Raw genomic sequence first — 23,255 nt, forward strand, 5'->3', positions numbered from 1 at the left:
ATTATCTTTGAGAATTCTTGGAGAGCAGGTGTGGTCCCTACAGACTGGAAGCAGGCAAATGTTGTCCCCATCTTCAAAAGGGGGGGGGGAGGAAGACCCAGGTAACTGACCCAGCCAGTGATTGTGACATCGATACCAGGGAAGCTCCTAGAAGAGATAATTCAACAGTCATTTTGTGAGCATTTAGAAAAGGATACTGTGATTACTAAGACCCAGCATGGGTTTCTCAAAAACAAGTCATACCAGACCAATCTGATTTCTTTTTTTGATGGAATTACAAACTTGGTGGATCAGGGAAATGCTGTGGACATAGTGTATCTTGATTTCAGTAAGGCTTTTGACAAAGTCCCCCATGATATTCCCATGAGGAAGCTGGTAAAATATGGGTTGAACGAGGTAACTGTTAGAAGAGGAAGAGGAAGAGTTTGGATTTGATATCCCGCTTTATCACTTCCCGAAGGAGTCTCAAAGCGGCTAACAATCTCCTTTCCCCTCCTCCCCCACAACAGACACCCTGTGAGGTGAGTGGGGCTGAGAGACTTCAGAGAAGTGTGACTAGCCCAAGGTCACCCAGCAGCTGCATGTGGAGGAGTGGAGACGCGAACCCGGTTCCCCAGATTACAAGTCTACCGGTCTTAACCACTACACCATACCACCACACTAGGTGGATTTGTAGCTGGTTGACTGACCGAACCATTAATGGTTCCTCATCATCCTGGAAAAAAGTGACAAGTGGGATGCCACAAGGTTCTGTCCTGGGTCCGTTGTTGTTTAAGGCCTTTATAAATGACTTGGATGAAGGAATTGAGGGGGTGTTCAACAAATTTGCAGATGACACCAAACTGGGAGGGGTAGCTAATGCCACAAAAGACAGAATCAGAATTCAAAATTATCTTAACAGATTGGAGAACTGGGCGCAAGCTAACAAAATAAATTTCAATTGGGACAAATGTAAGGTTCTGCACTTAGGCAGGAAGAACCAGATGCACAAATGTGGGATGGGGGACACCTGGCTTACTAGCAGTACTTGTGAAAAGGATCTAGGGGTCTCGATGGACCACAAGCTTAACATGAGTCTGCAGTGTGATGCAGCAGCAAAAAAAGCTAATGCTATTCTAGGCTGCATCAACAGAAGTATAGTGTCCAGATCAAGGGAAGTAATAGTCCCACTCTATTCTGCCTTAGTCAGACCACACTAGGAATACTGTGTCCAATTCTGGGCACCACAATTTAAGAAGGATGTTGACAAGCTGCAACGTGTGCAGAGGAGGGAAACCAAGATAATCAAGGGTCTGAAAACTAAGCCATATGAAGAGCGCTTGAAGGAGCTGGGTATGTTTACCCTGGAGAAAAGGAGACTGGGTGGGAGATAGGATAGGCATCTTCAAATAGCTTAAGGGCTGTCACATGGAGGAGGAAGCATGCTTGTTTTCTCCTGCTGTGGAGGGTAGGACTCGAACCCAATGGCTTCAAGTTGCAAGAAAGGAGATTCCGACTAAACATGCGAAAAAAACTTTCTGACAGCAGGAGCTGTTCAGCAGTGGAACCGACTCCCACGAGAGGTGGTGTGCTCTCCTTCCTTGGAGGTTTTTAGGCAGAATTTGGATGGCCATCTATCATGGATGCTTCAGTTGAGATTCCTGAACTGCAGGGGGTTGGACTAGATGGCCCTAAGGGTCCCTTCCAACTCTAAGATTCTATGAAGAGCCGCCTCTGTATCTCAGCCGCTGATTTATAGCAAGTTGTTGAGCATTCCCAAGGTGAGCTCTCCAAAACAAAATATTGTCACTTTATCAGTGCTTTTCCTGGGAACCCTTTGTCCTAATCTGGGAGGGAAAAGATAGCTCTGTGCAGACCATTTACTCTAGCCTACTTCTCAGCAAAAGTCTAGTTTACCCAGCATATTTTTTCCTCATGCACTGGAGTTCACTTAAGTCTTCTGCAGCTATATCTGTTGCTGGCAAAACTATTTTTAAAAGGCGTAATTTGTCTTTGACTTTTCCAACTAGAGGTGGTAAGTCAGCTATTGATGTGGTCCATCTAAAGTTTGCGAATTAATCATATTGCACCAATTAAAGAACAATGCTATATACACTTCAGCATTTCACATGGAACCATGGTAGAATAAAATAAGCATTGGTTTCCTGTTTCAAGTTTGGCCAGTGGTTCCCTCCAGTTACTGACTGCAGCTCCTGTTTGGCCACGCTGGCTAGAACTGAAGAGTGTTGGAGTTCATAAACACCTGAAGAGCCCTATGCTGGCTACTCCTGTTCTGTTTTACTGAATTTATCTTCATAATTGAAGTCAGTTGCATAATTGAACCCTTCCAAATACATTACCGCAGAAAGTCTGTGTTTATATTTCTAAATGGATTTGTTGCGCCAGTGTGTTTGAATTGACTAACTGTGCAAACCTCCAGTTTCGGTATGTGGAGGTTTACATGGTTTAGTCAATTTAAACACACTGGTGCAATGAACCCTCTAGTTCTGGTCCATGAAGGAATCCCTCCCACAAAAAACTGTAATAGTCCAGAAGCAAACAGTCTTGTCTGCAACTCATTCCACCAAAACCAAGGGTATTTTTTTAAAGGCTTGGAAATGGGTAAGCAAAGCATTTGTAGGAAAGTGTGTGCGACTGACTGAAAGGAAGAGGTGGTGTTCCATGTTTCCATGCCAAAGCATGAGGGTAACAGGAGCTTTTGTTGAGTTTCACTTCTCAGCACCTGCCAGCTAAATTCTTCATTCTACCACAAAGCTCCTCACCACTGCTAAGGATTATGTAACATTTCCATGTTTTCGTCCGTGCATTTCTGCCTCCACAAAGAGAGGTTTGTTCACCAGAGAAACCATTGCATTATATAACTTTGGACTAGAAGAATAAACAAGTTACTTTGCTATAAACCATTCGATTCTGAAGAAGCTACTTGCAAAACTGAATGTATCATTTGACAAATTTCTCTGGAGTTAGAGCCCTAACAATTTCAAGAACCTTGCCTATAGAGGGGTATACCACCCAATGTACCAGCACACTATCCATGTTACATTATATTGATGTTACTATGCCAGCACTGCTGGGAAATGTATCCATGCAGATGTTTATTTGAAGAGAAATTCAGCTGTTTGGCTCTCTTTGGGTTTCACCCATTTATCTGATCCAGGAGTGGGGAAACGTCTGATCAGAGGCCAAATGCCTCTCTGCATCTGGCCCTCTGGACTCTCGGACTATAGCTGCTCCTCTGCCACACCCCTGTCTTCCCAAGCCACACCCCCTCACTGTCCCTGCTTCACAGCTTCCTTGAGTTTTTTTGCCCGGATGTGTCCTTGAACTCTGATCTTGCTTCTGGTTTGCCTGGATAAAGGGGTGTGCAAGTTTGTGTAAAAACTAGAGTTGGAATGCAGCTCAGCTTGTCTTGAAGACTGGTGGGTCTGCCTGGGGAGAAAGTAAGGAGAGAGAGAGAAACCTCAAAACATTTCAAGGTTACTGACCTCATTTCCTACTTCATATTTGTATGTCTCCTGCTGAGAACATGCAAACATGGGTCCTTGGATCTCCACCTTAGAAAAGATCCTAGTTCTACCTACCTATCAAGCATGTATTTCCTTCAATAAACTTAGCTTTCCTCATTTTCCAAACTCTGAGTCTCAGTGTGCTCCTCCAGTAGGGAGGGATTCAGTCTTCAGTTCCAGCTTCTGCTGATAAATTTAAATTTCACATGCCTTCAGCAGGCCTATTATACAAAGGTTAAAAAATGGCACCCATTGCTCTGTCCACTTTTGTCCCTGGGCCTTCTCACCGCCGACTTCTAGGCATAAGGCTGCCCAGAATTTGACCCTCAGACTGAAAAGGGCTTTCCCACCCCACTTCAAATGTTGTTGGACTGAATCTCCCACCATGACCGGTGATTGTGGATGATGGGAGTTGTAGTCCAACATTTGGAGGGCACCAGGTTGGGATGGGAAAAGCTGGTCTAATCCTTAGGAGATAGGATGGAATGATTCTTTAGCCTTCTGCATCCAGACTGACCGGAAAAAGCTGGTGCCAAGCTGTTCCTACCGAAAAGCATCAAAGGCCTTCATAAAGATAACATCACATCCCAGGGCCATAGAGAGCAGTCTGTGGCCAGCCAGATACCACTGGAAAGTGATAAGTAAATTGTGAAGGTCGTGCCCTTTCCCTCTCTGCTTCTCATCTCACTTCCAGCGGCATGCATGTTCCTGCTAAACTCAGAGGTGTCATTTTAGCCGAAGTATTCAATAGCCTCATAGCTAATAAACATGGGGTTGTTATAAGCTTTACGCAGAGTGGACCTAATGAAATTAAAAGACCTGCACTATTCACCTCTATTCTAGGTGACTTTATTTGCAAAAGCATTTTCATGCTGCTTTTCAGCCCTGACAGGGGCCCCAGGGTGGTTGAAAAGAAAATGCCACAAAACCAGTTTAAACCATAGTAATTAACACGGAGCATGAAAAGCCCCAGAGCAAGAGTTTAAAACCTTCCATCCCAGATTTAAAAGCATCAAAAGCCAAGCAGAATGTTTTTATTTGCACCACTCCATCAGGGATGGAGCCAGTGTAGCCTATCTTGAGAGACAGTTCCATAACGGGGGGCTACCACAGAAAATGTCCTGTCCCATGTTCCCACCCACTGAATGCCTTTATCCAATCCTATTTTAAATTATCTTAGGTCGATTATTTGTTTATATATCACTTAATGTCCAGATAAGCTTCTAAGCCATTTACACATATAAAAAACAATGGATTCCGTAAGCTCGTTATATGCTGCTTGACCAAGTGTCGACTTCCCCCTCCGGATCATTTTCTCTTCTCTTTTTCGTCACATAAATAATTTTGACAAATTGTGATGGAATAAAACTGAGTTTCACAAAATTCTATAAATCACCCTGATAAAGAAAGCAAACCTCCCCACCTCTAGTTGTTTTTGTAAAACAGGGTTGAATACATATGCACATGTGCTTTTAAAAATGCATACAGATGCCATGTGTCCAGATCAAAATGCACACCCCTTTCCGAGGGACAACTTGTGACTTCTAAGATTCAGTTCTCTAAGAAGAAGCATCTTTATTATGTTGAACGGTAGAGCCAAAGGAACTCTACCCCCTAACTGACCTCTACTCCCATTCACCTGCTGTGCCCAGTAGCCATTACCTCCAATGTCAGCCAAAGTTCCTTGCAATACAATACCACCCATGCACAAAACCATAAAGAGATATGCCAGGAAGCACAGAGATGTGCCAGATACGCAACAGGCAGTAGAGGGAGAATGCGCAGGGAGGTAGAAAGAAAGATACAGGTGGGCAATAGCAATCATTCTCTCTATTTCTGATGTTCAAGCTGTGAGAGCTATTGGTTATGCAGCCAATACAGAACCACCCATGCACAAGAATCATACTTTGGGAAACCTAAGCGTTTGCAGAAGTACAAAAATGTGGGGTGCATAAGGAAGACCGCCACCCCTGAAATAAACCACTGAGGACTCAGTGTGTTCAGTGGTCATCTGAATTAGATCATCCCACATGTGGAAAGGCAGATCTAAAATAGTACAGGAGATACTTTTTTTACCAGTAGTATGAAGGTGCAGATTTACCGCACAATATTTGCATCCTTGCTACCGGATAAAGATACTGAAAATACTAAGGAAGAAAGTATTATGCTAGTTGTTGGAACTTCGGGTGGTGCTTTTAATAGCTAGTCCACGTGCATCGGGTAGCAACTGTTTCTCATGAGAGCATTAAGAACTGGAAGGTCATAAGCTCTTCCTTATTTCTGTCCCCAGTATTTTCTAAGCTAAACTGCACACACTCCCTGTTTGGGGAGGTTGGCTTTGTTTTATCATGTCAAAAAGCAATTATCCTGGCTCAACTCCAGCCCCACCTATTGACTTCCAAGCATTAGACTCCTCAACATGCTCTGCATCTGCTATCTTTTCTTAATGTTTTTCTTTGCTTACACACCTTCCTCTTTCTTCTCAACAGGTTTACTCACTAGGTGGGATTCCCAAGCTACTAGAGCTTCTGAGTGTGCCGAATGAGGATGTGCAGAGGGCAGCGTGCGGCGCTTTGAGAAACCTGGTCTTTGAAGACAATGACAATAAGCTGGAAGTTGCAGAGCGGAAAGGGATCACGACCCTGCTGAGATTATTACGGCAAACCAGAGATGTGGAGACTAAAAAGCAAATTACAGGTATTTAAAACAGCGCTGATGCATTAGAATGCCACCTTCAAAGTGCACAGACCTTTTGTTAACGAATGCTCTTGATTGTTAGGGACACCCAAGGTCTAGATGGGATGCTATGCTTAGTTTGGGGGAGGGGGTTCCCAGTATTTTTATATACATGTGGGAGCATCATCCCCAGCCTGTAAGCACATCAGTTGCACATCACGGTAAGCCGGACTGTGGTTTACCAGGACTGCACAAGCTTCCAAAAAGGGTTAGGATTGGCTGCATCTAATGGTTGGTGAAGAGAAAGGTTAACCAAGAGTCTTTGCATGACACACTACATATAATCTTGGGTTTGCTCAGCGCGTGGCAAGACTAAAAACATAGGGGAGGATATGTGTATGATATCCTCTCCAGGAACCTGAATGTTCACTCCATCGCAGTAAGCCAAAGCTAGCCACTTCATTCTGCAGGTGGCGATGGGGCTGCACATTTTGTGTGTTCTTCAGGTGTGGGGACTCCCTTAACTTAGAAAGCCAGCATGTCAGGGCGAAAGGTAGCTCTACCACCCAATTATGCTGATTATATATAAAGAAAGGCAATTAGGTGAAAAATACTATGGAATTACAGTGGTACCTCTGGTTGCGAACAGGATCTGTTCTGGAACCCCGTTTGCAACATGAGCAGTACGCAACCTGCGCCTGCACTTCTGCACATGTGTGCGTTGCGATTCAGCGCTTCTGCGCATGCACATGACATCATTCGACGCTTCTGCACATGCACGAACCACCGAACCCGGAAGTAACCCATTCCATTACTTCCGGGTTTGGCATGTTCGTAACCCGTGTTGTACATAACCTGCAACATTCATATCCAGAGGTATGACTGTACAATATTGTGCATGTTACAGTTTTCTAAGGGATTGTTTCTGAGATTGAGACAAGATGTTGGAAAGGGTACAACTTTGCCTCCATTTATACCAACTTGTGGTATTTATACCAACTCCATTTATACCAACTTCCAGTGTTCCAGGAAGCTGTGAATTTCTTGTTCTTCAGCTGATTCAAGGATTGCTGCCTGAGCAATGTCCTGATGTTCTTAACCCATCAATTGCAGACGATTAAATAGCAGCCTGTTACTGTGTAATAATATAATGGTATTGCACATGATGACAGAGGGTGGAAAAGGTTGGGAAAGGAACAGCAAGCCAGAATTTCCCACTCTCTGAAATGCTGACAGCTCCTCTCCAGATTAATCACCACAAATTAGGCTGTTGGGGCTGTGGAAGGGGGGGGGGGTAAATAGTCTTCAGAGAAGTTGATAATGTTAACCTCTGGTAACACCTCTGCTGATTTTGTAGCTAGCATGTCACTGCTCAGGAATGTTTGTGGAGTCTGGCAGCACCTGATATAGCTCTCGTAGGAGTTGTCTAAATCTCTGGTGGGAGGATGGTGCTTTTTTGGAGGTTTGTTTTTTTTGAGAAGCCAGCATTAAACCCTGCAGGATGTCTTGCAGATGTCAGCAGAAATTCCCTGTGTGATGGTGGGAGGTATTGTTGTTGTTTAGTCGTTTAGTCGTGTCCGACTCTTCGTGACCCCATGGACCATAGCACGCCAGGCACTCCTGTCTTCCACTGCCTCCCGCAGTTTGGTCAAACTCATGTTCGTAGCTTCGAGAACACTGTCCAACCATCTTGTCCTCTGTCGGCCCCTTCTCCTAGTGCCCTCAATCTTTCCCAACATCAGGGTCTTTTCCAAGGATTCTTCTCTTCTCATGAGGTGGCCAAAGTATTGGAGCCTCAGCTTCACAATCTGTCCTTCCAGGGAGCACTCAGGGCTGATTTCCTTAAGAATGGATAGGTTTGATCTTCTTGCAGTCCATGGGACTCTCAAGAGTCTCCTCCAGCACCATAATTCAAAAGCATCAATTCTTCGGCGATCAGTCTTCTTTCTGGTCCAGCTCTCACTTCCATACATCACTACTGGGAAAACCATAGCTTTAACTATACGGACCTTTGTCGGCAAGGTGATGTCTCTGCTTTTTAAGATGCTGTCTAGGTTTGTCATTGCTTTTCTCCCAAGAAGCAGGCGTCTTTTAATTTCGTGACTGCTGTCACCATCTGCAGTGATCAAGGAGCCCAAGAAAGTAAAATCTCTCACTGCCTCACTGGGAGGTATAAGATCTGCTTTTCGTAGCTAGACATCATTTTTAAGTACCGAGGCGTCTTAGATCTTTCCAGGTGCAAGGCTTGCTTTAATCTCAAGGTTGTATTGCTCTTTCCTTCCCGGAGCTGTGAGCTCCACCTGTCAGAGATAACAAAAGTCCTATTGTTAAAAGCCACGAGGATAAAAATATTAGAAAAGTCTTGCTGGAACAGCCAAAAGGCCTGCTTAGTCAAGGATCTAGTTTCCTACAGTGGCCAACCAGGTACTACTGGGAAGCCTACAAGGAGGGCTTAAAGGCAACATCCCTCTCTTGTGCCTGTTCTCAACGCCTGGCAGCTTGCCACTCAGCTGAAGGCTCCATATAGCCAGCATGCCTAATGGCCCATGGCCTGTTTTGCATGTCACAGCAAGCCAGAGTGGCTGCCTGTGGCCACATGAAGATGCTGGCTCCCAGAGAGGAACTTGCATGTCTTTCACTCCTCCCTGGGCTTTTCAGGTCAAAGCCAGAGGGCAACTAAGCAAAGGGTTTGTCTTGGCATGTAATCTGAACCTGGGATACGTCTCCTTAACTGTGACCTGTAACCGTAAGGCGAACCTTAGCTACAGATTGCGGTTAAGGAGAAGAGACTTAAACCACAACTGCACAAAAGCCCTATGCCGAACCTTGGCTTAGCTGCACTGCTGCCCTGACCTAAAAAGCCTAGGGATGACGATGATTTATTATTATTATTATTATTATTATTAGCCACCCATCTGACTGGGTTGCCCCAGCTACCCTGGACATCTCCCAACAAGAATTTCAGTGGGTTTACTCTTAGTACAATTAGTAAGGTACAACCCTGGGAGATTTAAGCTTCAACATGCCATACTCAAATCCCATGCATTATCTAGCTGCTGTCCTTACAACAGCTTTGTAAAGTAGGCTGTTGTTGTGTCCATATTGCAGATGGGGAACACTGAGCTGTAAGAGCTGTTCGGCAGTGGAATTTGCTACCAAGGAGTGTGGTGGAGTCTCCTTCTTTGGAGGTCTTTAAGCAGAGGCTTGACAGGCATATGTCAAGAATGCTTTGATGGTGTCTCCTGCTTGGCAGGGGGTTGGACTGGATGGCCCTTGTGGTCTCTTCCAACTCTATGATTCTATGATTCTAAGAAGCAGTCAAAACACAATGCAACATCAAACACTAGGTGTGATCTCCTCTTTGGGAACAAGCACGTTCATACTAAGCCAGGGGTCTCCAAACTAAGGCCCGGGGGCCGGATGCGGCCCAATCGCCTTCTAAATAGGGCCTGAGGATGGTCCGGGAATCAGCATGTTTTTACATGGGTAGATGTGTCCTTTTATTTAAAATGCATCTCTGGGTTATTTGTGGGGCCAGGCCTGGTGTTTTTACATGAGTACATGTGTCCTTTTTATTTAAAATGCATCTCTGGGTTATTTGTGGGGCATAGGAATTTGTTCATATTTTTTTCCAAAATATAGTCCGGCCCCCCACAAGGTCTGAGGGACAGTGGACTGGCCCCCTGCTGAAAAAGTTTGCTGACCCCTGTACTAAGCCATGGTTTTGGCTTTGTGGGATGTGCAAACCTTACCTTCCATGAATTTGCCTAATCCCCCCTTGAAAGCCATCTAACCTCCAATCTTATCAAGAGTTGTTTAGTCAGTCCAACTCTTGTTTTGTCCCACAAAGCAAAAGTAAACTAAGGTGAAATCCTCTTGCATGCATTGGCTTTGTCTTTCCAGCATTCGTCTGCTGCCAGGGAAGGAAGAGGTTCCCTCCTATTTGCTCAACCATTGAACATGAAAACATGTGTAAACAGTGGCTCATGAAACTGTAGAGTTGGAAGGGACCACAAGGGTCATCTAGTCCAGCCCCCTGCAATGCAGGAATCTTTTGCCCAATGTGGAGCTCGAACCCACAGCCCTGAGATAGATTCTCATGTTCTAGAAACTGAGCTATGCAAGGAGCTAACAGCATTGCCACAATTCAAAGGCCTTTAAGGCTGCAATCCTGAACATGCTAAGGAGTATTTCACCCTGCTGGTGAAGGGCAGGTAATGCATTTAGTAGTTGTTAACAATAATATGTACTTTCTCACTCTGATCAGTAGCCAAGGAGTAGGGCTGGCAGAGATGGATGTGCCGTGGTAAAGGAGAAGGGCGTTCATTGTCCTCTGTAATCCCTTTCCCTGTCCCACAAGAAGAAGCAGAATAAATTATACAAAATGAGGAAATTATGCAAATCTGCGTGGTTGTACTTATTCAGATCAGATCCTGGTGCACATTCTAAGCAATAGAATTTTGTTTTTGTTTTCTTAAACACTGTTTCATGTGCACAGCCGTGGCTTCATAAATCCAAGGGAAATTCTCAAATATATACAGTACATGGAAGCTGCTTTCCCTTTCATCGCTTATGCCATGACTACTAAAGCGCCTTTCTCAAGGTCATACAGAAAGTCATGAAGCTGTAGCTCCAAGATACTGGCTCCGTTTCCCATTCCATCAGCAGCAAATGCTTTGCAGGGGTTGAAAGGCACTTGGAAGAGGAGCTACGAGCGAGCGAGTGCCAGGCCTGATTGGAACCAAAGCTTTCTTTATTATGGGGTAATCTCAGTAGCGACGGAGAGCGGCAAAGCCGAGGCAGCCAAAACAAGCTTTTGAAGGGGAGCCAGCCAAGCCTTCAGGGAGTGTCTAACCTCTTGATCTTGTCTCATACTGCATACATCTGAGAAATGGAAGAACATTCCTTCTGCAAGGAGGATTGTAGCACAGACAGACAGACCTTTCGTGAAATAAAACATGCATATGAAGGGCAGCCACACCCATCTTGTTCTAAGTCTCTTACCATGGAAAAGTCCCAGGGGGTATGGAAGTCACATGCATGCAGTGCAACTATGTCCCAACGGCCTGGTTCTGCAAGCACTTCTCCCTGCAATATTTCCTTTAACTCACATGCCCATCAGAGTACGGTTAATTAAGCTGGTTCATCGACTTCGTCTTTTTGACCTCTTTTTGCAATTTTGATCCATCCCACTGTTCTCTACAGCTGGCAATGCTGATAATAATACACAATACTTTACCGTGGTTTAGGACAGGGATGGGGAATCTGTTGTTGGACTCCAGCTCCCATCAGCCCCAGCCACCATGGTCAGGAATGATGGAAGTTATAGTCCAACAACATATCGAAAGCAACAGATCCCCCACCCCTGCTATCTGAATAGAGCTGCCAACTTTTTAAATCTGTCCCTATGTCTGGGCTTTAGACAGCAGCCACAATATGCAAGAATTAGTCAGTCAAGTCACTTAGTAACTCCACACTTTGAAGAGCTTCAGTTGCTGCTTCCTACAGTATGTATCATGCCAGAGGTTGCAGGGGCACACGGAAAAGTTGGCAAAACTATTGAGGCACTCTAGTTGCAAAAGTGAGATTTAACCGGGGTCTTTCTGATTCACAGCTCACTCACTTAACCATCGCACTGCACTAGTTCCTGGCATTTGCTTTTAAGTCAGGGGCGGGAAACCTTTTAACCTTCCAAATGTTGTTGGACTCCCAACATCCCAGCTACCATGGCCAGTGGTCGGGGGTGATGAGAGTTGTAGTCCAACATCATCTGGAGTGCCACATGTTCCCAACTCTTTCTTTACCTTTTTTGGCTCCTACTCTATTCTTCTCAAGCATGCAAATTATTTTACTGTGCTTAGCTCATTCAAGAAGGTTCCCATATTTTCTGATAGGGTTCCTGTGAAATAACTGCTGGACATGGCAGATGAGGGAATGGGAGGCCTTCCAGTTTAAACCAGTCATATTTTAGTCTAACAAATAGTGAGTTGATCAATCAACCACTGAGGTGTATGATTAATCCACAATTTGAATCTTTCCCTCTCATGTCCAGCCCCAAAATTCTATCCACCCCAACGCATTCGCCATTACACTACCTTCAGTGGGGTTTATTTACCTTGTCTCTTAGCTTCTGCTGTCATAACATGCACAGGTGTGGCAATAATGCCAAAGTTGTGCCTATTGCTATTCTACCTCCCCCACTGAGATAACAATGCAATCGCTGTATCTCTGCGTATTACAAAAGGGCGATTATCCATGAGCCAAGGGTCAGAGGAGAAGTTTGGTGCTGAGATTGAAATGCCATCTGCCTTGAGCTAAGATTTTAAGAGATGTGTTTTGAAATCCAGAGCAGTTAACTGAACAAACAATAGTTCTCTTTGTAGAGGGGAGCCACTGTGCGTGTAATATATTGCCAGAAGATACTTGCAAAATCTATTTCCCCCCCCCAAAAAAAGAACAGCTGTAAAATATCTTGCAGTCACATTTTTTAAAATGTGCAGATCTCCAAATCAGACCCAGGTTTCCTTTTCTCCTTGACACCCAACACAATGAAAGTACCATTGTGTTTCGGAAAGTTTTGACAGCCTGGTAGATCCATGACCAGATTGTCAAAGAAGCTCTTCATGCAATTGTTTTTTCAAAGAGCCCGGGAAATGCCTGTCACTACCAGATGAAGTCCTGTGAATGGAGAGCCAATGTTGTTTTCCTGTCCCCTATGCTTTTTGTAGGTTTGCTATGGAATCTCTCCTCCAATGACGAGCTGAAGATCTTGCTGATCCGAGAAGCCCTGCAGCCCTTGACGGAAACCGTTCTCATCCCTTACTCGGGCTGGCCAGACAGAGATTATACGAAATCAAGCATTGTACCTGACCCAGATATCTTCTACAACGCTACAGGATGCCTGAGGTAAGCTGGGTGCAGGGAAAGGGCCTGTCGTTCAGGGGGCAGAAGGTCCCAGGTTCAATCTCCAGGCAAGACTTGAGATGTCCTGAACTCAAGAGCCACTGCTAGTCAATGTAGACGATACTGAGCTAGATGGACCAATGGTCCAACTTGGTCTGGGCAACTTCCTATGATGTCTTGTGTTTTATTTAAACCATAGTAATTTAGTTCTTCGTTTATTTGGTGAAACGGTACCTTTTTTCCCCCATCTTAGACAATCTGGAGGTTTCCCCACAAAGCACTCTAGAATCCATAGAGGGTTTGTTTTTCATCCTGGGCTAGGTCCCTGAAGGCTATTGGACACCCCTTGGTTGTTCTTTAAGGGAGCTTATGCCCAGGCAACCAAGGTCACCACAAATGCAGATGATGCAGGCAAGCATGTTCACTGGCAGGAAGCATCATTATCTGCAGCCCTCAAGAGCTGCTCTGCAACAGTTTCAGCCAAACACTCATCGAACAAAAGCAGCATAGCAGAAAGCCTAAGAAGTAACCCTACCCAAACAAGAAGAAAACATGTAGGCAATATTTGGTCTCATTCATTCTCCCAAAGTATCTAAAACCTGAAAACTTTTAATATCGATTATATTCAAGGCTTCGTACACACCGTGTTGCACTAAAGTAACTCAAATTCTTTGCAGAGGAATAACAGAAAGCTCTGGCAGAAGGAGGATAATCTTTTGGGTTGCAAAGAAAAGGAAGGGGGGACATCACAGGAGATTCTGGAAAGAGGTTTTGCTCTTTTAAAACATTTTTAGAATAAATAAGGTTTCTAAAATGTGTAAAATGGCTGGATATCCCTGCAAGGGAGTGGATCCTGCTGTTTGCTACCTTATATTTTCAGAATTGTAGTTTTAAAAAAATTGTTAAAACTTGAAGTGTGGCACATGTGTCCCTCTACATGTTGGACTAGAACACTCATCATCCCTGGCCATTAAGTGTGCTTTCTGGGGCTGATGGGAGCTGGAGTCCAACTTCTGGAGTGTCACACTCCTGGGCCTAAATTCCCTCCCTCCTGCCTTTGATTTCCCTTTCAGCACTTTCTTGCAATTGATCACTATGGAATCCACTACTCTTTACATTAGGCTGGGCTTAGCATGGTTTGTGCTGTCAAAGGTTCAACATGTGGGCACAGAATTTTGACTCCACGTTTCTCTTTTTCCTCAAGGAAATGCATTTTCTGCCAGGAAAAGCTTTGGGAGCACTTTGGATAATCTAGCAAAAGTTGTGGGTGGGTACAGAGGCCAGGGGCGCAGGTGGCGCTGTGGGTAAACCACAGAGCCTAGGGCTTGCTGATCAGAAGGTCGGCGGTTCGAATCCCCGCGATGGGATGAGCTCCCGTTGCTCGGTCCCAGCTCCTGCCAACCTAGCAGTTCGAAAGCACATCAGAGTGCAAGTAGATAAATAGGTACTGCTCCGGCAGGAAGGTAAATGGCATTTCCATGCACTGTTCTGGTTCGCCAGAAGCGGCTTAGTCATGCTGGCCACATGGCCTGGAAGCTGTACGCCGGCTCCCCGAGCCAATAATGCGAGATGAGCGCCGCAACCCCAGAGTCGGTCACGACTGGACCTAATGGTCAGGGGTCCCTTTACCTTTACAGAGGCCAGCCATCAGGATGTCCAATCATCAGAGGATAGTATTTCCAGGGGAAAGGTGGTTTTTGTTTCTCAGGTCCTTGATCCTTGGTTGCACAATGAAGCAGGCATTGTTTTCTATTGCACACAGTCGTAGCTGAATGGATTCAGTTACGTTCGCCTGGCTGTGGGAGTGCTACAAGGCCACTGATGTAATTCTGCAAAGAATAATTAACCGGGGGGGGGGGGCATAGGCTCTTCACTTTAGTAAACTGTAATAAAACAGATATGTGCTTTATTTCACAATGGGTGAGTTTCAGTGTCATAAAAGCTGGCATTCTAATTACTGTGTTGTATGGAATTAAGTTGTAACCTTGATAGTTCTGAACCCTGCCTGTCTTGAAAAGATCTTTCCTAAACCTGCTTCTTGAACTTCACAAAGCAGGCAACTAACTACCATTTCCCTTATCCCAGGACCCTGGAAGGCACTGCTGCCTGGATATAGCTCAGCTCAGGTTCGAAAGGTCTTCCAAGGGTAGAATGTCCTACAACGGGGAAATCCCTTCCTGCCTTCTCCTGATGCTTTGCTATTGCAGAGATGAAAACATAAGGCAGGAGGGGGGGGGCTTGGCCCTCCATATGGACTACAGCTCCCGTCAGCCTTGACAATTGGTTGTGTTGTGGCTGATGGGAGGTATAGCTGAGCAACATAAAGGTTCCCCATCCCTTGCTTAAAGAGATGCTATCTAAGCCAGGCACCCCCAGACTTCGGCCCTCCAGATGTTTTGGACTACAATTCCCATCATCCCTGACCACTGGTCCTGTTAGCTAGGGATCATGGGAGTTGTAGGCCAAAACATCTGGAGGGCCGCAGTTTGGGGGTGCCTGATCTAAGCTATAGTTTGCCAGCTGCCACCAACTAAGATTTTAAAATACAGGCATGGGTTTGCTGCATTGCCTTGTAGGGAGGGCAATTGTGTTACCCCTGAAAACGTTCTGTATTTCCTTGTATATGCACTAAGCATATGCGGAGCTGCAGGCTCCGGGAGCACTAAAAATATCCCTTTTTATGCCAAATTAACATTCCCAGAGCCTTTCTAATTTGTGACGTTATATATGTTGCGGTGTGTATCTTAAAAGAGAATGAGATCTGCAAAAGCTGGTGTCAGAGCACACAGGGAAACCTGCTGACAAACAAGTTACCTAACTACTTGTACATCTGCCAGATTACAAATCCCTAATTAGTTCTTCCTTTTGTAATATCTGATGCACTTGTTGCTCAGGTGTTTTTTAAAACCTATACCCTGCAGCCTATATTGCATAAAGAAGACTATATTGTTGATGTAATGGTACATTATGCATAACACACCTGAGCTGCTCTTAATAAAGGTTTTAGACTTGCAGAGATAACAGCTGGGCTAAATTATTTGACCCGCCTTTCCAGCAAAAACAAAATTCTAGCAATTTTCAATGAGGGTAGGGTGCTCTTGCTGTTAAGATAAGACAGACGACAGAAGATTTTGAAGTTCTTCTTTTACACAGTTTCGCCAATGCTTTGACCAGTGGTGGTGAGAGCCAGTGTGGTATAGTGGTTAAGAGCTATACTCATAATCTAGGGGACTGGGTTCGCGTCTCCGCTCCTCCACATGCAGCTGCTGGGTGACCTTGGGCTAGTCACACTTCTCTGAAGTCTCTCAGCCCCACTCACCTCACAGAGTGTTTGTTGTGGGGGAGGAAGGGAAAGGAGAATGTTAGCCGCTTTGAGACTTCTTCGGGTAGTGATGAAGCGGGGTATCAAATCCAAACTACTCTTCTTCTTCTTCTTCTTCTTCTTCTTCTTCTTCTTCTTCTTCTTCTTCTTCTTCTTCTTCTTCTTCTTCTTCTTCTTCTTCTTCTTCTTCTTCTTCTTTATGGTGAAATTCAGACCTATGAAATGTCTGAGTGAGATTGACACCGTCACATACTGTCTTTCCAAGGGGAATTGCAGATATTAGTGTAGTGGCAAATTTAGATACAGTATTAGATATTAGTGTAGTGGCAAATTTAGAAGTGCAGGCTCCCACACTAGTGGGCCTGGTGTGGCACAACAACAGAAGTCATTGGGCAATGTCACTGCTTGCCCACGCTTTCTGCGCATGCGTGCTCCTGTTCCTCCACGATTTGCCCATTAAAATGGCATGAAATAACAGTTTGCCTGTATACCACCCCATAGCCCATCAGTTCACACCCACAACTTTCTTGGTTAATGGAGTTGCAAGCAAATTATTTCTGGAGAACAGTTAACACAGAAATGAGTGCAAGACTTCCACCATATTTCCAGGAATAGCTTTTACATTGTGTGAAGACTCAAATACAATACAGAAAGTAACACACACACAAAAATTCCTTCCAGTAGCACCTTAGAGACCAACTAAGTTTGTCATTGGCATGAGCTTTCGTGTGCATGCAAACTTCTTCAGATACACTGAAACAGAAGACACCAGACCCTTATATATAGTGAGAGGGTGGGGAGGGGTATTACTCAGAAGGGTGGTGGGAATGGGTGATTGGCTGATAGGTGTGGATGACTGTTACGGAAAGTAACAGTTAGGGGAACAGAACAAACTTCCATGTGAATGCAGCCATACACGCAGTTTATTGCAGGCAGAATTTGTGTAAGTCTTCGACGAGCTCATTAAATAGTAAAACCAATTTTTGTTGGATGGTTAGGCAACAAGCATGTCCCTTTTGATTTCACTCGCCTTGCCTACCCAGAACACTGTCTGTCTGTGTGTGTGTGTGTGTGTTTTTCTCCCTCCGCTATCAACACAGCTGCTGTTTCAGAGGCCCGGTACCTGATTTGCAGGAACAGGCCTCTCTGTGTACACATTTATCATTTCCTACAACTGATATTGAAGTGACGTTTGTGAATGGCACAACAAATACCAGTTTCTTAATTATATACTGCTCTTCTCAAGGTACATCAATGTTTATCCTCTTTTACTTAAAACTGGGGCCTCCAGCAGAGTTCTTTTTTCTCTCTCTTCGTGCTACCTGATACCTCAGGTGTGGAAACCCTGTGGCCTTCCATAGCTGCTGGACTCCCATCGGCTCTGGGCAGCACAGTTAATGGTGGGGGATGATGGGAGCTAGAGTCCAGCATCATTTGCAGGGCTATTTGTCTGCCATCCCTGTACTTACCTGATCCAGGTAAGTGTGGCATTGCTCTTGGGAATTTCTGAATACAAGGAATGGACTCCGCCATGGAATTATGATCCCTTTGTTAGGTAAATTAGGCTGAGAGATAAATAGGGATCATCCAAGGACATCCAGTGAGTTTTAGGGTTGGGTGATGGTTTGTTCCTGGGTCCTAGTCCATCACTTTAACCCAGGTATAACTTGCATGGTGCTGACCGGATGATGTTGGATTGCAGTTCCCTGAATATGGACCGTGCTGGCTGGGAATAATGGGAGCTAGAGTCCAACAGTTCTGGAGGGCCACCTCATTGGCCAGCCTCACTTTAACCACTGCACTATACTGCCTTTCTGTAGGATTATTTCATGCCAGTACTAGACTGCCTCTGAAAGTGCATTTTATTGTTGTTGTTGAGCTTGCTTCACTTTCCAACTGGGAATAAATTTGGGAAGCAAAGTAAACTTATTTCCTTAGACATTCAAAGTACTAGTTACACGTTTGACATTTTGCCTTTTTGTGTAGTGTTTGTGTTAATTACTGAATAACTGACATAGTGTCCAACACAAGGCTTTCTAAAAAAATTCCTTCAGTAGCACCTTAAAGACCAACTAAGTTTATATTTTGGTATGAGCTTTCGTGTGCATGCACACTTCTTCAGATACACTGAAAAAGGCTGTGTATCTGAAGAAGTGTGCATGCACACGAAAGCTCATACCAAAATATAAACTTAGTTGGTCTTTAAGGTGCTACTGAAGGAATTTTTTTATTTTGCTTCGACTCAGACCAACACGGCTACCTACCTGTAACAAGGCTTTCTGTTACACTATAAACACCGAAGAATCTGATCTTCTCTTTGGCATGAATTATTCATTCAAATGGGGGGGTTTAAATTTTTTTGTTAAGGCTTACCTCCTTAAAACGTTCTGCTTCAGCTGTTAAACAAGCCGATTTACACAAAGCATGTCCTGCTCTTTCTCTCATGCTCAGATCTCAACATCTTTGTTCTGTAGCCAAAAAAGCAGCCGAAGTACCAGGAGAGGCTGGGAGTTGTATGCCATCTTCCAGTTGCTGAGTTGGGTAACAAATGTAAGCTACTAAAAAAGCACGTAGCAGCTTGTTCACCATAGCACAAGTCCAGTTTTGAAACGTGTGATAGATATACACACCAGTAAGTCAATTTCCTCCTTTTCAGTCCTACGTCTCACATATCCCCATATCACCAGGTGGTACCATCTGCCTTGTTAAAAAACAACAACAGTGGAATAACACTGTTCCAGGGACTGGAGGAGGGTTGTGAGTTTGTGACATCACAGATGTTAGCCAATATGTGCTGTTTATGCCTCAGCATTTCCCATTCAAGCTGAACCACCCAGAAAATCAGCAGAACCATTGTATTTCCAGAGAGAGAAATGCACATGTTGCAGAGCAGCAGGGCCACTGTCAACATCTCTCTTCTGTAACTGCAGCTCCTCACTTTGTTTTGAAATCCGCCCACTGCACTGCTCTTCAAGCATCAGTGTTGAAAACTCCATCCCTATTGTTTTTGTTTTATTTAGCTCTGGCATACCTACAAAACTCTTATCTCTGTGCCCGAGCAAGGCCATGGCAAACATGCTACTGTCAACAAAGCTTGCAAACTGGCAAAAGGAAGAACATGTTCTTTCCAGCAGGCATCTCTGTGTAAAATAGAGCAGAGTGGTGGCTGCTTTAATGCTAGTGATGTTCTGGAAGTCCGTACTTAACCTGAAGCGTACTTAACCTGAAGCGAACTTTCCTATTGAAAGTAATGGAAAGTGGATTAATCCGTTCCAGACGGGTCCGCGGAGTACTTAAACTGAAAGTACTCAAACCGAGGCGTACTTAAACCGAGGTATGACTGTATGTTGCATCAATAGTGCTATGCAGCTTCCAATGGTACTTGCACATTGACTAGTGAAGAGCTTTTGCATAATAATGGAAAGCAAAAATATGGACCGAATTGTTGTAAACGTGCCTGTAGATCCTATGTCTTATGGTAGGAAAATTCTTGCTGTTTCTGGCCTGTTAAAAATTTTAAAGGAGCTTGGATCGGGATAACCATCCAAGACACAACAGCGTTTGGATGAGTTATAACTTTAACAACCCAGTTCTTGGGAAGGTGTGCCTAAGCTCATTGACTCCAGTGAGCTTAGGTACGCCTAAGTCTGCACATTGAGGGTAAACAACACAGCTCTCATCTTTACAGATTGCATCATCAGTGCAAGCAAAGCACTGCATTGGCGTTCCCTGCTGGCTGTTTGAAGAGCTGATTTCCTCCTGTATAAACCAGAGCATTTTCATGCATCTCCAGGCACAAGTGCTGATTTTGCTTTCTTGCCTTTTAAGTGTATCCTTAGGTAGCAACCTGAAGTTGGAGCCCTTCTGCACAGCAACTAGCATCCTCTGCTACAGAAACCGAAACCTGCCATAGAGCTGAAGCTGATTGTACAGCATCCTTGTAACCAATTTTAATTCCCTTTTTGTAGAAACATGAGCTCTGCTGGCCCTGAAGGGAGGAAGAAGATGAGAGAATGTGAAGGGTTGATTGAATCGCTGGTGTATTATATCCAAGGCACCACTGCAGACCACCAGCCGGATGATAAGGTAAGCTTTCCAAACGAAGGGATTTCCTGAGTCTCTAGGACAGGAATAACCAATGTGGTGCCGGATGTTGATGGCCTACAACTCCCATCATCCCTCACCATTGACCATGCTGGTTAGGGCTGATGGGGATTGTGGTGCAGCAACATCTGGAAGTCACCAGATGAGGGAAGGCTGCCCTACTCAGGATCCAGAGCTGACCTGAGACATTACGGTAAATGTTTGCGGCACTTTTCACCTTGGCTACCACTGGAGAAGATCAAGACAACATTGCAATGTTCTGAAATTCTAAGACCAGACATCTAAGTGCCAGTTACAAAAGTGCATTGCAGGTCTTTAGCGGTTGCTTCCGGTTATTTACACAGCCAGAATAATGCACATCTGTTCTCCCTTCCAGGCCACAGAGAACTGTGTGTGCATCCTTCACAATCTCTCCTACCAACTGGAGTCCGAACTCCCTGGTAGCTATGCACAGAATATCTACATGCAAAGAAGAAATGTTCCTACCAGCGACAGCAGCATTGGATGCTTTGGAACAAGGAGCAGGAAAGCGAAGCAGGTAATAAGAGGGCTGTTATTTGGGGAAGGAGCTTCAAGCAGCTTAGTTTGCAGAGGACACGTTTGCATGCAGAAGGTCCCATTTCTAGGTAGAGTAGGGCTGTGCAAGACCCTGGTCTGAAACCCTTTAAGAGTGCTGCTGCCAGGCTACTCCAGAAGCATTTGCTCTGAAGGCAACAGCATCCAGATCGGGGGGGGGGGGAGGGAGGAGAGAGAGAGGTTCATGGCAGCTCCTGCCACAGCTGACAATGTGCTTCATTGATCCAGCTGCACAGAGCGAGGGGGCTGGTGAATGGGCAGCCCTACCTTTCAGTGAGGAAATTAAAATAGATGGCCTTGTGGTCCCTTCTGATGCTGTGACAAAATGGTTCAGCTTAACGTCTAGTTCCCGCTAAGCCTCATCCTGCAAGGATTTTCAGACAGCCTTTCACTCTGATTCAGGGTTACTGATTTAGGATTGGCAGCCCATTGTTAGGAGGCATTAGCGCTGGGCTCCTTTTTGGTTAGATCCGGAAAGGTGAGTCTCGCTGGGGTTTTTTTTAAACTGTTTTGTTTCTGGTTTTGTTTCTGTTTAATGCACCTGCATGTTTAGCAGCAGCAGGACCTGCCGCTCCCTGAGGAAAAGAGCAACCCCCGAGGTGTTGAAACCCTCTGGCATTCCACCCTGATAAGGATATACCTGTCCTTAATAGCAAAAAGCACAAGGAACTTTACCCAGGAAGCATCGCTGGGAGCTTTGCAGAACCTCACAGCGGGAAGTGGACCTGTAAGTAGAAAGAGAGGGGGATTCCCCCTTTTATCTTGCTTTCCTTTCAGCCCCTCCCCTGTAGTTCAATATGTTTTTGATGACCTCATGAGAGAGATTTACAGTTTCCTGCTGTATTGGCTCTCAATACAGAGAGCCAGTGAGGTGTAGTGGTTACAGCACTGGACCAGGACCTGGGGGAGAACTATGTTTGCCTCCTTGATCTTCCAGTAAATATCATCTAAAGAAATGCTTTTCACATTGTTCAGGAAAGGAGATCTGATTCTAAACTTTCAGGGCCAGAGTCGGGGGTTGGAATTGTTGGGCCCCCATCTCAACAGGATTGCCGGAGCTCCCTGGTGCCAGCGGTGGGTCCTCTCTTGCCATGGCTACCTATTCACCCACTCCATCTCTCTGCCTCCAGAAGGAGAGGACCAGAGAACAATGGAAGAGAGGAAGTAGAAGGAACAGGAGCTGCCACCAGCTCATTTGCCTGCCATTTTCTCCCTTGGCAGCAGTGGAGGGTTGTTACTAGAAGCAGAGGCAGAACAGGGTGGCAACTGCAGGAAGGAAGAGAAGAGGGCCCCTTGCTCAACAGACACGCACACAAACCTGAGGACCTAAAGCCATCACTGTCCCCTGTGCTGTGATATATATATATATATATATTTCTACCCCATCCTCTTTCAAACGAGCTTCAGGTGGCATATGTTTTTATCCTCACAACAACCCTGTTCAGAGAATCTGTGATCCTCCAGGTGCTGTTGGACTCCAACTCCCATCAGCCCCAGCCAAGATGGCCAACGCTTATGGAGCTGTAGTTCAGCACAGGTTCCCTATCCCTGCCCTAGTCTGATATACTGCTCCATGCTGGATCTCGCATCATTCTCCTGCTGTGCCTTCGCCACTTAACTGTGCTCCCCAATGTTAGTTGAGTAGCAGCCATCAATGCTGTTGCATCAACCAAAGAAGTTTCTTCTGAGACCAGCTGCACTGTTTCTGACCAGGCTATTCCCTTTCCTGTCTGCTGTGTGTAGGGGGCAGGCGGCAATATTGTTGCGGGAGCGTCTTGCAAAGGCTGAGATGGAACTGGGGTGTCCTATTAGGTGTCTAGCACAGTTCTGGAACTGAATTAGCTCTAAGGTCTCTCAGTGTCATGCAATGAAATTATAATTGGTTTAGACCAGTTCAGCTGGCATGGCTGCACTCAAAAAGATCCTGGCAACTATAGTTGGATATGGGAGCTGAGAATTCCTGTCGCTTACCATAGAGCAGATGCTGTCCTTGGGAGAGGGAATGGTTTGTAAACCTGCTAAGTCTATGGTGTAGACATGTTTTAGCAATGTGGTGTCCTCCAGATGTTGTTGGACTACAACTCCCATCATCTCTGACAACTGGCCGTGCTGGCTGGAGCTGATGGGACAACATGTCAAAGGCACCGTATTGGTTGTCCCTGCCTTAA

General features: G+C 45.1%; 1 protein-coding gene across 2 annotated transcripts in view; it reads left to right on the forward strand.

Annotated features, from left to right (window-relative positions):
- PKP2 (plakophilin 2) overlaps positions 1 to 23,255 on the forward strand; it is a 49,731-nt gene that overhangs the window by 21,952 nt on the left and 4,524 nt on the right. Inside the window, exons 5-9 of one of the 2 annotated variants that reach the window (XM_035128527.3) lie at positions 5,996 to 6,203; positions 12,911 to 13,088; positions 20,376 to 20,493; positions 20,888 to 21,049; positions 21,641 to 21,814. In XM_035128527.3, coding sequence (XP_034984418.1) covers positions 5,996 to 6,203; positions 12,911 to 13,088; positions 20,376 to 20,493; positions 20,888 to 21,049; positions 21,641 to 21,814 — 840 coding nt within the window. The remainder of the gene's footprint in view (positions 1 to 5,995; positions 6,204 to 12,910; positions 13,089 to 20,375; positions 20,494 to 20,887; positions 21,050 to 21,640; positions 21,815 to 23,255) is intronic. The other variant, XM_035128528.3, reaches the window with a different exon arrangement.

The sequence above is a fragment of the Zootoca vivipara genome, chromosome 9 (genome assembly GCF_965207765.1).
Source record: "Zootoca vivipara chromosome 9, rZooViv2.hap1.1, whole genome shotgun sequence".
Classification (NCBI taxonomy): domain Eukaryota; kingdom Metazoa; phylum Chordata; class Lepidosauria; order Squamata; family Lacertidae; genus Zootoca; species Zootoca vivipara.